This window comes from Curcuma longa, chromosome 16, assembly GCF_044706935.1.
Source record: "Curcuma longa cultivar G26 ecotype Majalengka, Jawa Barat chromosome 16, ITB_CL_G26_1.1, whole genome shotgun sequence".
NCBI classification, from domain to species: Eukaryota; Viridiplantae; Streptophyta; class Magnoliopsida; order Zingiberales; family Zingiberaceae; genus Curcuma; species Curcuma longa.
This window is the reverse complement of record NC_133876.1, coordinates 3,287,315-3,303,166: the sequence shown is the minus strand read 5'-3', so window position 1 is coordinate 3,303,166 and position 15,852 is coordinate 3,287,315. Positions and strand designations below refer to the sequence as shown.

Below are 15,852 nucleotides of genomic sequence, written 5' to 3'. Positions count from 1 at the left end.
TGTCTTTTGTTTAGAGGCTTTGGTAGGTGGTTTTTATCTTTTTTCTGAAATGCAAAGGCATATTGGATAATGAACTGGACAAGGTGTTGTTTTATGAACTAATCTACTCTGGTTGCTTCTAACCATCCTTTTCTCCAGCCTCTCACCTCACATTTCTCTTCTCCCCTCTCTTCCCATTTCCTCTCTAGTTGTCCTGATGAAACAACTAGCGCAGAACCCACTCTCTGTTCTTCCCTGACTTCTCCTCTATTCTTCCCCCTGATCTATTGTAGATATCTCCTCTCTTCATCCCTTACCTGTTTCTCCTTTCATGAATCTCTCCCTCTTCTTTTCCTGCATCTTTTTTTTTCATAATTTCCATTTCTTCATTCCTAACCTCTCTCTTCGTCATTACTGCCACTCTTCATTGCTTTCCTCTGGGTTAAGTCAGTTCAATACTGGGCCCCAAATGACCACTGGCCAATACAATGTTCGGGCACCCTTCAAACCTTATTTAGAATTTTTGGTGTGGTCTTGTCCATAGTTATGCCTTTAATTTTACGATAATTATGAATTCCTCATTATTGGAGTATTTTGAAGCCTAGCAAACCTTGAGGAGCATTTGGAGGTTATGGGAAACCATGTTGCACGAAGAAAGTTTTCCTTACGAAAATTTTGGTGCCAAAGAATGCTAGAGGTGAGCTTTTCAATTTTTCTCCATAGACCTTTGGAGGATCAAGTGTCTCTTATATATAAAGTGCAGACATTGATATCTCTATTTGTTATTGTGTTTTTCTCTCAATATATAAGAGTTAAATCCCCTCCATGGACATAGGCTTACACCAAATTCCGCCAAATTGTTCTTATCTTTCTTTGTATGTTTGTGATATTTTATCAAGGAAGACAAACACTTCATCATGTGCATTTATGATGGGAGATTGTTCCTCATTATAGAAGTACCAAGTTTGGATCTATAAGTGTGTGATTCTAGAAGCACTGAGTTTGGATCGATAAGTGTGTGTTTGAGGCAACAAGAACTAGAAATGTGCTAGAATGGCCTCCAACCTCATACAGCAGTATTAGGGGCATTTGTCATCCCAACAAGTGGTATTAGAGCTGAGATTATCAAATCTTAGAGTGATGTATCAAGGACTTTGTAATGGGTAGAGCAGTCAACACAAGAGACATATAAAGCATAGTTATTTAAGGCGTAAGGCGCCCAAAAGCATATAGGTGTCATGGAGCCTAAGGCGCATGGCACAAGATGAGGCGTACGCCTTACCAAAATAAGGCACTCTGGTATAAATTTTTACAATTCAAACATATATAGGGAATTTTTATCAAAATATTTCACTAACAAAACTATAGTCCATAAAATATTAAACAATAATGTAAATATAAAATTCCCTAGTAAATAAATACGTTAGGCACATAATTCAAATTTTAAAAAAACTTCAAATATCTAAATCTTCATCATCTTCCTCAATCATATCATTATCATCATCACCAGATGTTTTAGATTAGTATAAATGAATCTCCATCGATTTCTTCAAAATTGATTTCTTCGTGCTCTCACAAGGCGCACAGGCGCAAGAGGCTCGCCTGACTGCGCCTAGGTGCAGGCAGGCGAGCACCTTTAATAATTATGATATAGAATATTTGAGGTTGGCAAGGACTTCAAGTATAGAAGACTATGCTATTTAGAAGTTCAATGGAAGTACTGATTTCTCTATTGAGAATATCAATTCTGTTTACAAGCAAAATATGTGAGGTACTCTAAGAAAAGGAAAAACCATCAAATACCATAAAAGTGATTGGAGATGATAGATGCAAAGGTAATCAGTAACATCAAATTATGATAATGTTGTTCATATAATTGCTAGTAATACTACAACATGTGTTTTATAGAAATTAGGAGCATATTACCAAATCCATCCCATGAGCTGGATTAGGTATGGAAGGTAACAGCAAAATTTAAACATATCTGAAGGAATCATATGTACTAGTTTACATATGGTAGCTAACAGGGACATCCAAACAAATTCCAATGGACGTGTACTAGTTACACAGAGCAATGGTAAGGAAAGTTTTACAGGCAATGATGTTAGCAACATAAATATAGATCCGAGCTCAAATCATCAAAGGATGTTCACAAGACATGTAGTCACACTACAAAGAAAAGCCCAGACAATTGATGCTAAGGATGTTGCTATTGTTGTCTCAAAGGAAAAGAATATGTTGGGACTAGTGTGTTGAGATGGTCGGATAACTACAAGGGGTGAATAGCAATTGTACCTACAAATAAGAATTATAATACTCTTGCTAATATTTTAGCAAGGCTACGAATACAAATTATACAGCGGAAATATATTCATACAAATTCAAAGCATACCAATCTCAAACACAAGGATGAAATGTGGTTCGGAACCCTCATTCCTATTCCACGACTTATGACTAGTAAGTCACCCCAGTAAGTCATAATCTTTATCCTTTGCAGTGAACTACTAGAGGTGGATAAACATCTTACAACATGAACAATTATAAGCATTTAGAAGAGGAAGACTTAAAAATACAAGGGAGAAGCTCTAATAGAATCTAACCAATCATATTTTTCACCAACCTTCAAGCCACCACCTTAGTCCCCTTTTATAGCATTCAAGTCCCTTTATTCTTCACTTGTTATTTAGTTGATTTGTCGCCAATCAATCGATCTCTTTAGTTGACTCGGATCTCTAGCCGACTAGACTCAATTCTAATAGATTGGAACCAGATTAAAATCATCCTAATGATCAAACCTCGCCTAAGTTAACAGTTACCCTCGCCCAGGAGTACAAGTCTCTTAACTCTCACAACTCACTACTAGAGCTAACCTTCGTAGCTTAATTTTATCACTAGGTCACCCTTTTGGTTGCTCATCCATCAAATGCATTGAGCCCTTAGCTCACTCCACATGTCATCGTTCACGCTTCACCTACGTAATACACCACCATTTGTCATCAACATTGTTCTCAATGCTCCTAGTTTTGTGATCCCTCGAATGTCTCATTTCATCCTTCTCCAATTTCTTTTAACCTCAAGCCACCAAGCTGCTAACTTGGCAACACCAAGTCATGCTCTAAAGTTGCTCCAACATCACCTCAATGCTTCTCATTCTACAATCCCTAGGTCACCTTGTGCAACCTTCTTCAATCTCCATGGACATCCAAGCTACTGAGCATGTCGCCTTGGACGCGCCAAGTCATCATCAATGCCATTAGACTTTGTCCAATCACGAGCTCCATCTGTGTCTATCAAGTCCCTTCACAATTCGAACACATATCAAATCATAATACAAAGCCTAACTTAAATTCTTTGCACAAACATCAAAACCTAAAACCGAACCCGACCACTTAAGGCACGATTGCACCAACAGAATATACATCTATAATCTAGTATTTTGATTTGCTTGTGCAATGCGCATTTGCACCAAGAGGAAATTACTTGATGCATTTGATGCATGTGTGGCCAAAACAATAACTATACAACTAACTCAGAAATCGAGATCTAGGTGAGTCACATTTGGTGACTCTATTTACCTCGAGAAACTCAAGAATCTAATTTCAATGAGTCAATTAGATTCTGACTACTACCACCATAGGGTAGCTAGTGGAGTTCTAAGGGCAACTCGTGGTGGTCTAATCAACACGACAAGAAGGTAGCAAAAGACTAATCATATATCCTAGAACATGTTAGGCAGTTAGCTTGTGTAGAATGCTCATGTGGCACAGTGCATCTTAGAACATCAGATGAACAAAATAATAGATGTCTCAATTATCTATGAGACACAGGATCAAGAAGATCTCCTTGTGTGGTTGAGTTGCACATTGATTGATCAATGGCACTTGGACTTCCCTGAGTATGAAATGTAAGCTAGGTGGCATCAGCATTTGTAGCAATGGAGTAGGCCAAGTGGAGTATATTACCTTGTAGGATTAGATGGAGGCACAATGTTTCACCACAGTTAAGAATGTTGAAAATTGCCTCAACATTAATCATTGTGTAGCCCATTGGCATAACATAGGGCCCAAGCATCCACCTACCCTTGTTTAGGATTATTGATCTGGTTTTTTCACAGTAATAGCTCAAAGTTCATGGTAGTTATGAATTTCTCAATAGTAGAGCATTTTAGACCTAGGAGACACCTATGTGTGCATATAGAAATTCTGAGAAACTATATTGAGGAGTTTCTGGTAGAGAGTGTTTTGGTGTTTGGGCAGTGGTAAAGGTGACATTTTTCAATTTTTCTTCAAATGTATTGAGAGAAGAGTTTAGGAAGGATTGTAAGATGTTTTGTTCAAGGTGTGAATATTGATTTGTTTGTTTTGTTATTCTACTAAGGAAGACAATGATTTCATCACGCATGAGATTATGACATTTGGCATCGCCTATGAAGTTTTGGCATCTAGCATCTCACATACCAATAGGGCTCCAACCTTATTGGCAGAGGCTAAGGATCAAGCTGAAGGCTCCACATAGGCAGTCAAAGTCATGGCAGACAATCTTAGTGGAAGCTCTGACACGAAAGACTAATTGTCGACACTTGGTAGTTGGTTGCAAGGGGATCATTGCAAGAATTATGCAAGCGCTAGTGGCAGAGGTAAAGATTAAGCATAAGATTCTTGGAGGCCATCAAGGTCATGGTGGATGATCTCATTCTCAAAGAGAGCTCCAATGTGAGAGGAACAAGAAATGCTCACTTTGGGTGATTGAGAGAAGAAGTTTGTAGGATAGTTGATCTCTTGGTCACAAAGTGTTGTTGCAGTGTTAACGAGAACTAACCATGCATGTTCAAGGATGAGAAGGTTGGCAGTGGTTTGTGCGAAAAAGGTTCAGGATTGAACTCAAGGTTGGGACTGAGAGGTAAGATGGATAGATGGACAAAGCTCCGATATCATATAATGGGTCAAGTTGATCCTCTAAGTAGTCTCCTTTGCCTATATATTCTTTATCAATATAAGAAATTATACATAGGTCTCTAGTATTATGCGATTTTTCCATTTAAGTCTCTAGGTCCATAATAAAGGTCACAGTACAAGAAAAGATCATTTTAGCTTAGATCAAACTGTGAAACCTCCCATGTGAAATTCCTACAAGAGACATTAGACTATGACAGTTAAATTAGAAGGAAGAATGACAGTCTATTAGCAACATAGGTAAAGTACCTCTAACCTTTTTCTCAATTTTTCTTTAATAGAACAAGTTGAACTACTAAAAAGAATCACAAAAGAGCAATATCCTTCACGAGCAAAATCTAATATTAAATCGAGGTTAGGAACACATGACAGTAATGAAAAATGATAACAGAGATCATAGCCATCACAAAGGGAACAAAAAAGGAAATTTTATATAAAAGAGAAGAAATGTGACCATGGCCTATATGTGGTCTTATTTAAGACAGACAATATTCAACTACCATATTCACTTATAAGCTGAGTCATCCATCATTCAGAATAAATGACTAGTTACACAGCCAATAAATAATTAAAGCCACAAAAGCAATAGATTCCAGTTTACCTCCCTTTAGACCACCATAAACATATACTTGAGTCCCAACAGAGGCCAATGCATGCCGACACCTGCGTAGAAGTTCTAAGCAACCATCATGATCAGTTGGTGACTTATGAGTCCGAGTAGATGTGACAATTCCATTTCTGTCCAACCACACCCCAGCAGCAGTGTCCAGAACTGCAAGCAAGAGTATAGTTCAGGAGTCTGGGAAAAAAACAATTTCCCAGTTATGGTATAAGGTAATCAATTCTTACCAGCAATGGAAGCTTCACCTTCAACATTTCGTCCTCCCTTGAGAGCACCACCAGTAACATGCAATCGAGCCCCTACAAAAACCTAGAACTTGCATAGTCACTCCAACTGAGAAAGAGTGTCAAAAGTCTTCAAGATGGTAAAAGCATGATGGTACCTAAGTCCTATCGAATGAAAAACCAAAGAAAAGGAAAGAGAAATTATATGATTACTTTGAAGGAATTGACCTCAATGCTAGGCTATTTTATTTCATAAATGATACAAAAGAGTTCAGTAGGGTGTTCATTTATTGCATTCAAGAGGCCTAGTCTACACAAAAAATACTAATCATAGAGAAAATAAAGGAAATAGCAAATTCTAGAGCAAATAAAGGATGAAGTTAAGTTGCATAACCTAGTCTAAATGGAAAAAAAAAGGACAGTAACTTAAACTTCATTGTTCTTTTTTATCATTTTTTTAACATATGGCTTTCATAAGATTCCATCTTGTTAATGACTATCTGAAATGCAACTTGTGCCAATTCTTCATCGAACAAAGATGGGCATGTCGAGACTTTCTTTGACGAGTGTCTTGCACTAAGGCTCCACTAAGTGGATACAAGCATGTTGAAACTTTCTTTGACAACAGAATGTCATGCAGTGAATCTTCATTGAGTGGCAAGCAACTCAAACATCCTTTGTTGAGTTTCACGCACTGAGTATTCATCAAGTCAAGGTGAGCATGACAATACTTCCCTAGGAATAAGAAAGCATCATGAATCAAGTCTTCATCCAACGAGGATAAGCAAATCGAGACTTCTTTTGGATTGCATCTTGCATCGAGCCTTGATCAAATGAAGGCGAACATGCTGAGCCTTCTCTAGGGATGAATGAAGATAAGAAAGCATCTTTCGTTGAATCTTCATACGATGGTGTAAGCACACCAAGACTTCTTTGGGGTCAAGTGAATAATATGTGAGCATCTTTAATCCAGTGTCCTTTGAGGAGCGGTTAGCATGCCATTATGCCAATTTCTTTTGAATTGAATGTGGATTAAAAAAAATAGTCTTGCACCAAAGTCTTCATCGAGAGGAGATGGGCACAGCAAAAATTCATTTGAATCAACCAATGGCTAATATGTGAGCATCTTTAATTCAGTGTTCTTTGAGGAACGGTGAGCATGTCATTATGACAATTTCTTTTGATTTGAATGTGGATAAAAAAAAATCTTGCGCCAAAGTCTTCATCGAGTGGAGATGGGCACAGCAAAAATTCATTTGAATCAACCAATGGCAACACATCATATAACGACTCTTCATCAAGTTATTGTAGGGACATCAAAACTTTCATTAAAGTGTTTGGACAAAGAATATCTTGCGTCGTGTTCGTTGAGTGAAAGTAGGTGCACCAAGATTTATTCAAATAAAGTAAGAATAGGCAAATATCATGCGTTGAATGTTAGATATTTTTTGTCCTAATTAAATTTTTGCATCATGAATTACTTTTTTTTTCAAATTTTAGACAATTGATTAAGGAACCAATATTTTAGGTTTTGAGGTTTGAGTCAAAAGCAGATTAGGTTTGGATGGAACCCATCAAGTAGACATGGTAATCAGCATTATATGGGTTTATACCAAGCTCGATTTGGACTCATTTTGACAAGCATAGGATTAAACCAAATTTATATTAGGAATCATTTTTTGGGTTAGTGGAATTTTAGGAGGTTAGGGATTATTTGTATTCCCTCCCTTTCTCTCTCCATGTATTATCCCTTCTAACACTTCTCTTCTCCTCCTCTTGTAACACTGTTGCCCTCACATCCCCTCTCTGTGCACACCAATCACCCTCAACCACTATCATTGACTAATTGTTACTCCCAATTCCCTCTTCCCCTCCTTCAGCAACTTTCCCTCCCTTCTCTCTCCCTTAATCTCTCACAATTTCCCTCTCTATTTTTTCTTTATTGCTGCAGACTGTCAATGTCACCTACACACCCCAGCATTGATGCCAACGCTCGCGCACCCCAACACCATCACTGCTTGCACACCCTAGAGCCAACGTCAATACTCGTAAGCCTTGCATGTTGAGTCACACCATCGAGGACCCTTTTCCCCCGAGTGCTCTAACCTTGCTACATATGTCGCCTATGCGCTCGAGCACTAGCATCTGACCCTTGCACAAAGCATCGTTGCCCTAACATGGACTGTCACTTCCCAAAAGCAAACATCAATGGTCAATTTGGAGGTGATAAGGATTCAACAAGTAATTTCCTTATTGGTATTGGGAAATGATCACCTAATTTGGACTAATAATTAGGTGTTATTCAGGTTTGATTGATCAAAATGTTTCATATCATTGAAGCACCTACTCTGTTTCATCAATTAAAGAGAATTGCTAGGTAAGAAGTTGTTTAAACTGATCCTTCAAATAGGATAGTTATCCCTATAATTGAGGTATAATGAGGATTAATGGATCAAGACTAAATCCATTAGCCTCTGAAATATTAGCTATGTTTGGATTGTATTAGGGTAATTAGACTACGACTGGATCCATTAAGCTTGAATTTTGATTATTGTGTTATTATTGTGTTTAGTTTATTTTGAGCTTTTCTAAGTTGGTCATCCATTTGTATTCGTAGAAACACATGCAGGGGAATCACACAGCACACTAACATTGTAAAGATTTGAATCTTTGTCGATACATATTTGAGGTGGGTAATCTATCTTAGATTCACTTTTATAACCTTGTGCATGAATTAAGTATGCAAATGAATATTTACGCTGCTACAACTATTTTGAAAAGGAGAATAAAATAACACTAAACTAGTAAAATGGGTTGGTTCTCAAAGAACTAGATTATTGAGACTAAAATAAATGATATTCTTCTATTGTTATTCACATATGGGTTATCATGGGGTAATTTAGAGGGGTTATTTTCACGAGAATGATAAACTTAAATAAAATGTGAACCAAAGTAGAATAATTGTTAGGTAAACAACTATTATAAATAGTGAAAATGAACACTAAAAAGTGAATCCGAGGTTGAACCTAATGTTGTACTAGAGTATTTGACCACCCACATTCACGTGGTAGCATGAGTCGTTTGTAGCCAATATCTATTTGCACAAAAGTGTTATATTGTTGTTTATAACTGGTGAGGGCATTAGCCCACATATCATATCATAATCTACAAACCTAACTCCAATGATTCCCTTTCTAGTGGATTTACTGGTGATGAACAAAAGGTGATAGTTAAAAATACTAAATGATGAAAATTAAATGGATTTACTTGTGGAGAATAAATAGTAATAATTAACGGTAATAAATAAATAAAATGATTAATAATAATAAATGGTGATAATTAAATGGCGTAAAAATAAGAGTTGACTTTATATTAAAATAAAATCTCCAACTTAGAACTTTATGATTACTTATATGATTTTTGAACTCTTAAAATTAAAATCCACATACATGATTACTTACTTAGAAATTTGTATTTATTCCCTGATTCCTTAGCCTCTACGGCCTCCAATTTTATAGGCATGGATTGATTTTAAAGCCTTGGTTAATTTTAATCATTATCTAGAGTTACTCAAAGATCCTTGAGAAGTTCAAAATAGGGTATTATTTTACTACGTTTACTTTTCGTTCTATTCATTTGTGTTTTTGTCATTGTACAATAAAAGGAATGCATGTATATTTTTGTTGGATATCTCTGATTTAACCTGAGTTATCTACTGTTGTTATAATTCTCCATTACCATTTGGTATGTTGTCAAGAAGTAGGGTATGTGCTGGTAAGTGGAATTACACCCCTAGATAGTGACACTAAATTTGTTCCTTAAGCAAAGATGGGCAATATTGATCTAAGGGTGATGTTGAAGGTCGTCAACTAGGAAAGATCTCTTATCTAGACGACCACTAGCCTATTCTAGCAATCAACAAACCTGTGAGCATTGAAGAAGGTGTTGCACTGGCGATGCACTCATTAGAGTGGACTGTATAAGCATTGAGGAAGGTGTTGCACTCGACGATGCACTCATTAGAATGGAATGTATTGGACAAGGATTATCACTTGGTGTTTAGAAAAGAGTGCCATAGTGATTGCACCAGATGACTAAAATGTTATATAGACAACAAAGGCTCAAAGGGATGCTTCAATTCACTTTGTGTACTGGTGTCACAATGGCTATATAGATGAATGCTTTTAGTAACTAGTATCAAAGTCTGCGTCTAACAAGGATCACTTGTATGTTCATATAGTAATTATTCTTTATTGTACATCGCGTCCTCTAATTTTCTCCATGCTTCAAACATAATTTAGTTCTGGTGGACCACCTCCAGTGATTGAGTGCTCACTACCTTGTTTTTTCTCCCTCATAACCTGGTCTTCTTATCACTGGATGGAATAGCACAATCATTATGATGTAAGATTTACATTTTAATGTCCCATTGAATATGAGCAACAAGCCATTCGATAAAACTACTTTTGTCGAGTCATGAGTTTGGTTAAACAGTTGCAAAAAGTAACTATAGTATTACTATCATGATTTGATGAATTCTGGCCAACTCGCCATCCACGTTATCAAATTTAATGGGTTGAAAAAAAAAAGATGAGAACTCCATCTACAAACACCTCTCATGATAAAAGCCCATGGTATGACTTGAACCAATTGTGCTATCGGATGGTGTCTCCTGAGGTTCGTTCGTAGAGGTAGGTTCGACTTTAGAACCATCTGGTGTGTGATGAATTTTTTTTTTCTATGATTTTTTTTATTCTTGAGGTTAGTGAACCCTCATAACTCCACAGTGAGGCCTACCTCTAGGTTTGGTGTATCTTGTAGTTATGTACTTAAGGTTGTCTAGTTGATTCTTTATTACTTTTAATGCTTAAGTGATGCTTTCTAAAGAGTTTTGAAATTGCTCGAATTAGGTTTTTGTACTCGGTTCAAGATTTTATATCCTATTTTGCATTTGATTGGATACCTACAGGATTGTGCTAAGATTCCTTTTTTTTCTTTGCAGTGAATCATGCACATATTTTGCACAATATTTATTTTGTATTGTCATAAGAAACAGAAATAAATAAGAAAATTTTTAAAAAGACAGCTGCAAAAGATAGAATCATCTATTGGAGATTATGGCAGGACAATAACTTCAAAAGCTAGCAGTGGACTTATTCTAGCAGTAGTGGAAGTGGAAATGACAACAATGTTGGAAACAAGGTATTAAAAGGCAGTTACAGGTGCTAGCTGGTCGGTCCAGTACCTAGTGCAGTACTAAGCAGGACCCAGGAATTCAATATTAAAAGGAGAATTATATTAAAATTCACGAATACATATATATGAAAATTTGTGTCCTTAATAATCAAAAGGAATTTACAATCATAAACAACAGACTCATAGTTGATAATTTAGCACTAAACCAACAAACAAATCACAACAAAATATTTCATTTCACATTCAATCAAGAAAACAAAAATCCCAAGGTAGCATAAAATCCAATAAATCATAGACAGATTCAAATTGAAAAAAAAAATTATACAACAACCACCACCAAGCCTTATCCCACTAGGTGGGGTAAAAAACACATCATGACTAATTTATAATTACTTCCATACTGTAATTCCAAAATATAAATAACTAAACTGCCTAATTTTTTCCCATAGACTTATCTAAACTAAATGCGAACTACCTGGCCGCCTAAGTAGTCTGCCTAAGCCACTTTCAAAAAGGATCACCTAGTAAGGGACACCTTGCAAATAGGTGAAGTAGCCCCTTGATGAAATTGGCTAAGTGGTTGTGTGCTTTTTAGAACTATGGTTGGAAGGGAAACAAAGGCCAATCAAAGTAATCAAAAAGATCCATAATACCAAGTTGATGGAAACCCAAGTCCGATCAAGATGCAGAACAAGAAAAAAGGAAAGGGAAAATAGTTGATCACTTGAAAGGGATCAACCTCCATAATGCTAGTCGTAGGATATTTTATTTCATAAATTTGGAGATTTCCATAGGCTTTTATTTCTAGGCATGAAGGAGGTTCTTTGTCTATGATAAAATTTGGAGATTTCCATTGACTTGAATCACTTACTGCTGCATGCTGATATCTTGGAGATGGTGACACACCAGGAGCAAGGGTCCACTCCCATTGACCATTTGTATGCATAAGCAGTCCATAAGCATCAGATAGAGGCTGCAAAAGAATTTAGCAGGTTTCTTAACCAGCATTCTCTGTAAAGAAATCCTTTGATTGTCTTGTTGCTTGTAGGTACTTAGTAACAGAAATCACATATGAAAAGCAGACAAAAGAACATGTATCACTTAAAGAACAAACCAATGTGAAATCAAAGAGATAAATACATGTTTAGCTCAAGTTTCAAAATCTCAAGTCATGCTGGAATTTTGGACTGTACTAGAATATGATATTGTTTTGGCGCCATATCGATGTTTCAACGTATGGTGCTAATGCAAAAATTGAATGGGGGAGAAGGAATGAAAAAAAGAATAAGAAAAGAATACATCTATCTCCCTAATTCGTATAATTTTAACATTATATTGCATGAACAAAAGCTACAAGAATAACAGCATCCATTAACTTGACGCATTTTGTAGCGTGTCAAGGGGTGTTGAATGTTAGTACGATAGTAAACTCATTGGCATAATTGATACAATAATAAGCGAGTAGTTTCGAGTTTTGATAATTTTTCAGAACAATAGGCTTTGACTGTACCACCCAGTACAGTATGAGTAGTAAGCTAATGCAGCACACCAGCTGAGGTTGGAATATAGATATCAATTATGTCAATTAGTTACACAACTTTGGAAATGGGAATCCTTCAAAGGCTTTAGTGAAATTGTTTGCAAATTGATGCTTAGTGAAGATACGTGGAATCACAATCTTTATAAAAGAATTTCAAATTATCAATCCACCTCTATCTGCTTGGTCATGAAACATAACTACTTGCAACATAAATTGCTAAGTTTACTCTCAGAATGAATGAACAAACATGAGCTCCAAACATAAATTACCAGAGTTGTTAATAAAGTTCTTTACTCTTTAACTATTATCTCTGAAGCACATTAGGTCATAGTAACACTCAAAAGAATGGCACAACTAGTCCACCAAAAAGGATGACTTGGTGTAGGAAATAATCAAATATTTTATCTTTCTTTGTATAGAGTCAATCATGGGTGCAAATATGATATAATCAATTAGAGTGATTTGATAGAATAATTTATTTAGGTAGAATAGTTTTCTTTCTTTATTTATTTATTCCTTCTTTATTTATTAACTCTCATTGTAATTATAAAAGGGTGTCTTAGTTCATTAACAAAAAAGAAGAAGAGAGAATTTTTCTTCTCGACTTGGTTTATATGGTATCGGAGCGAGGTTCCTCTCTATAAACAAACACCTGTGATTCTTTTCCTCCGAAGACAACAACATGTTCACTAGTTTGACCATGTCCACCGATTCTTCCACTCAACCCACGGATAAAAAAATTCCCATTGTCGTCTCTTCTCTTTCTGAAAGGGGCACCTCATCCTTGCAAATTACGTACGGCCCATAAACTAAACGGTCATAATTATTTGCAATGGCCCAATCCATGAAGATAGTTATATATGGCAAAGGTAAGTTGGGTTATCCTACGGACGATTCTTCTCAACCCACATCAAGCAATGCATCGTACCAGATCTAGCTGGCAGAGAATTCAATCGTGTTTGCCTAGTTGATTAACTCCATGGAACCCAATATTAGCCATCGCTACCTCTGGTTCAAGACGGCCAAGGAGGCGTGAGACGCAGCTCCGAAGATGTATTCCAATCTGGGCAATACTTTCCAATATTTGAACTACAATCGAAGCTGAAAGAATTGAAACAAGGTTCAAATTCTGTAACACGGTACTTCTTTGATCTTCAAAATCTTTGATAGGAAGTTGCTCTATTTCTTGAAGAAAATTCAACGTGTACTGAACGTAGTATCAAAATTCGCCACAATATTGAAAAGGAGTGTGTGTTTGATTTTTTGGCCAATCTTAATTGTAATTTGGATGAGGTATGTGGTCGTATTGTTGCACGTGATTCATTTCCGTCTGCTGAAGAAGCTTTCGCAAAAGTCTAACGAGAAGAAGCTCGTCGTAAGGTCATGCTTACCAATGAGATTATTGCACCATAATTCATTACAGTAGATGTTTCAGCTTTGATTTCCACCAAAAGTCCTGCACCAAGTCAGCGTTAAAATAAATGTCCTTGGTGTGAACACTGCAGCCGACCAAGCCACACCAAGGATAAATGTTGAGAAATATATAGGAAGACAACAAATTGGCAACCATGAAAAAAGAATGAAGGTCGTGCATATCATACTCATTTGAGTCCAAAAAAAAAACTTATTGTCTCCGGTATTTCTACTCCCTTCACTAAAAAACAGATTAAACAATATTGTAAACTCCTCAACCAAATGGCCCTCATTGCTTCTTCCAGCTCTAATGTTTGCTCTTGCTAAACTCAATTCATCCTTTTTTAATCATTCAACAACCCCTTAGATCTTTGATTCTGAGGCCTTTGACTATATGACCAATGACTCGAGTCTTTTTTGCTCCTATTATCCTTGTTCTCGTCAAACCACTGTCAGAATTGTTGATAGATCAATAACTGTAGTTGCTGACACAGACAATATTCGATTATCTCAACACATTATTCTGAAATCTATTTTTCACGTATTTGCTCTAAAATATAATCTGATTTCTTTCAGCAAAATTATTCTTGATAATCAGTGTATTGCTTAATTTTTGCCTTTGTCGTGTCAATTTCAAGACCTACTATCGGAGAAGACGATTGGCAATGCTAGAATTCACAAAGGTCTTTATTGCTTCGAGGAAATAGTCAGTCTTTAGTGTCTCATGTTGCTTTTATTTATATTACTAGTGACAAGGAAATAATGTCTTGGCACTATCGTCTTGGCCATCCTAGTTTTTGTTATTTGAAGTGTTTGTTTCCATCATTATTTACTAATAAAGACCCTTTGTCTTTCTATTGCGAAGTGTGTCAGCTAGCTAAGTATACTCACATCTATTTCTCTCCAAAACAATATAAATCATCTACCCCATTCTCATTAATTCATAGTGATATTTGAAGCCCCTCACAAATTCACACCTCATGGAAGAAAGATAGTTTATTTCAATTATTGATGATCATACACAGAAATTACTTGAGTTTATCTTCTTAATGACAAATTTTAAACCAGTAACATCTTCAAAGCCTTCCACAAAATGATTCAAACTTAATTTCAAACAAATATCCAAATCCTTAGAACCAATAATGACACAGAATATTTCAATATCATTTTAGGTGACTATTTATTGAAAAATGAAATTATTCATCAAAGCTCATTTATCGATACTCCACAACAAAATAGAGTTTCTGAAAATAAAAAATCGTCATTTGTTAGACGTAGCCTATGCCCTTATGTTCACAATGCATATTCCATATGAATGGGGAGATGCAATCCTTTGTTCACAAAAGTTAAACGAGCTACGTATATCATCAACAATCTCCCTAGTTGCTCTATAAACTTTGCCACATCTTTGTCTCATCTCACCCAAACATATCTATAAATTTTCAACTTCAATAATCTATCTTTGAAGACATTTGAATGTATGACTTTTGTACATGTTCATGCCCATAAGTGCAACAAACTTGACCCTCGAGCTCTTAAAATTGTCTTTGTTAGGTATTCCCCTACTCAAAAGGGTTATCGTTGTTATTGTCCACACACAAGAAAAACATATGTTCCTTGTAATATCACCTTTTTTTAAGGCATCCTTTATTTCTCACACTTCACTTCAAGGGGGAAGGATGATGAAGGTTAAAAAGAATTGACCACGGCAATGCCATGGACAACACCATGACCGTTGCATCCCAAAAATTGAAGTGGAGAACCAAAACATGCCACTACCTGACCGTGGCATGTTCCACGGTCGTGGCACTCTCCAAAACGTGCACGACCTGACCGTGGCACGTTCCACAGTTGTGGTGCATCCTCAAAGAATGAAGATATTCTTCCTTTGCTTAGTGTTAATTTGGACACTACATCTGTCTCCAT

The 15,852-nt window shown here is 36.3% G+C and overlaps 1 protein-coding gene across 1 annotated transcript; it reads right to left on the bottom strand.

The window, feature by feature from the left end:
* Positions 1–5,436: 5,436 nt before the first annotated feature.
* LOC141847585 (serine/threonine-protein phosphatase BSL1 homolog) lies at positions 5,437–15,852 on the bottom strand. The gene is made up of 5 exons (XM_074735642.1): positions 15,706–15,852; positions 11,845–11,946; positions 5,781–5,862; positions 5,533–5,703; positions 5,437–5,447 (listed from the first exon to the last, which is right to left on the bottom strand). Exons 1-5 carry the CDS (start codon positions 15,850–15,852, stop codon positions 5,437–5,439), a joined length of 513 nt encoding a protein of 170 aa, XP_074591743.1.

Excerpts from the sequence above, each read along its gene's own strand:
- LOC141847585 (XM_074735642.1), bottom strand. The coding sequence starts at position 15,852 with ATGGAGACAGATGTAGTGTCCAAATTAACACTAAGCAAAGGAAGAATA. Across the intron at positions 11,947-15,705 it reads GTGGAACATGCCACGGTCAG|CCTCTATCTGATGCTTATGG; the intron begins GTAGTGGCATGT and ends ATTCTTTTGCAG. Across the intron at positions 5,863-11,844 it reads CAAGATATCAGCATGCAGCA|GTTTTTGTAGGGGCTCGATT; the intron begins GTAAGTGATTCA and ends TGCAAGTTCTAG.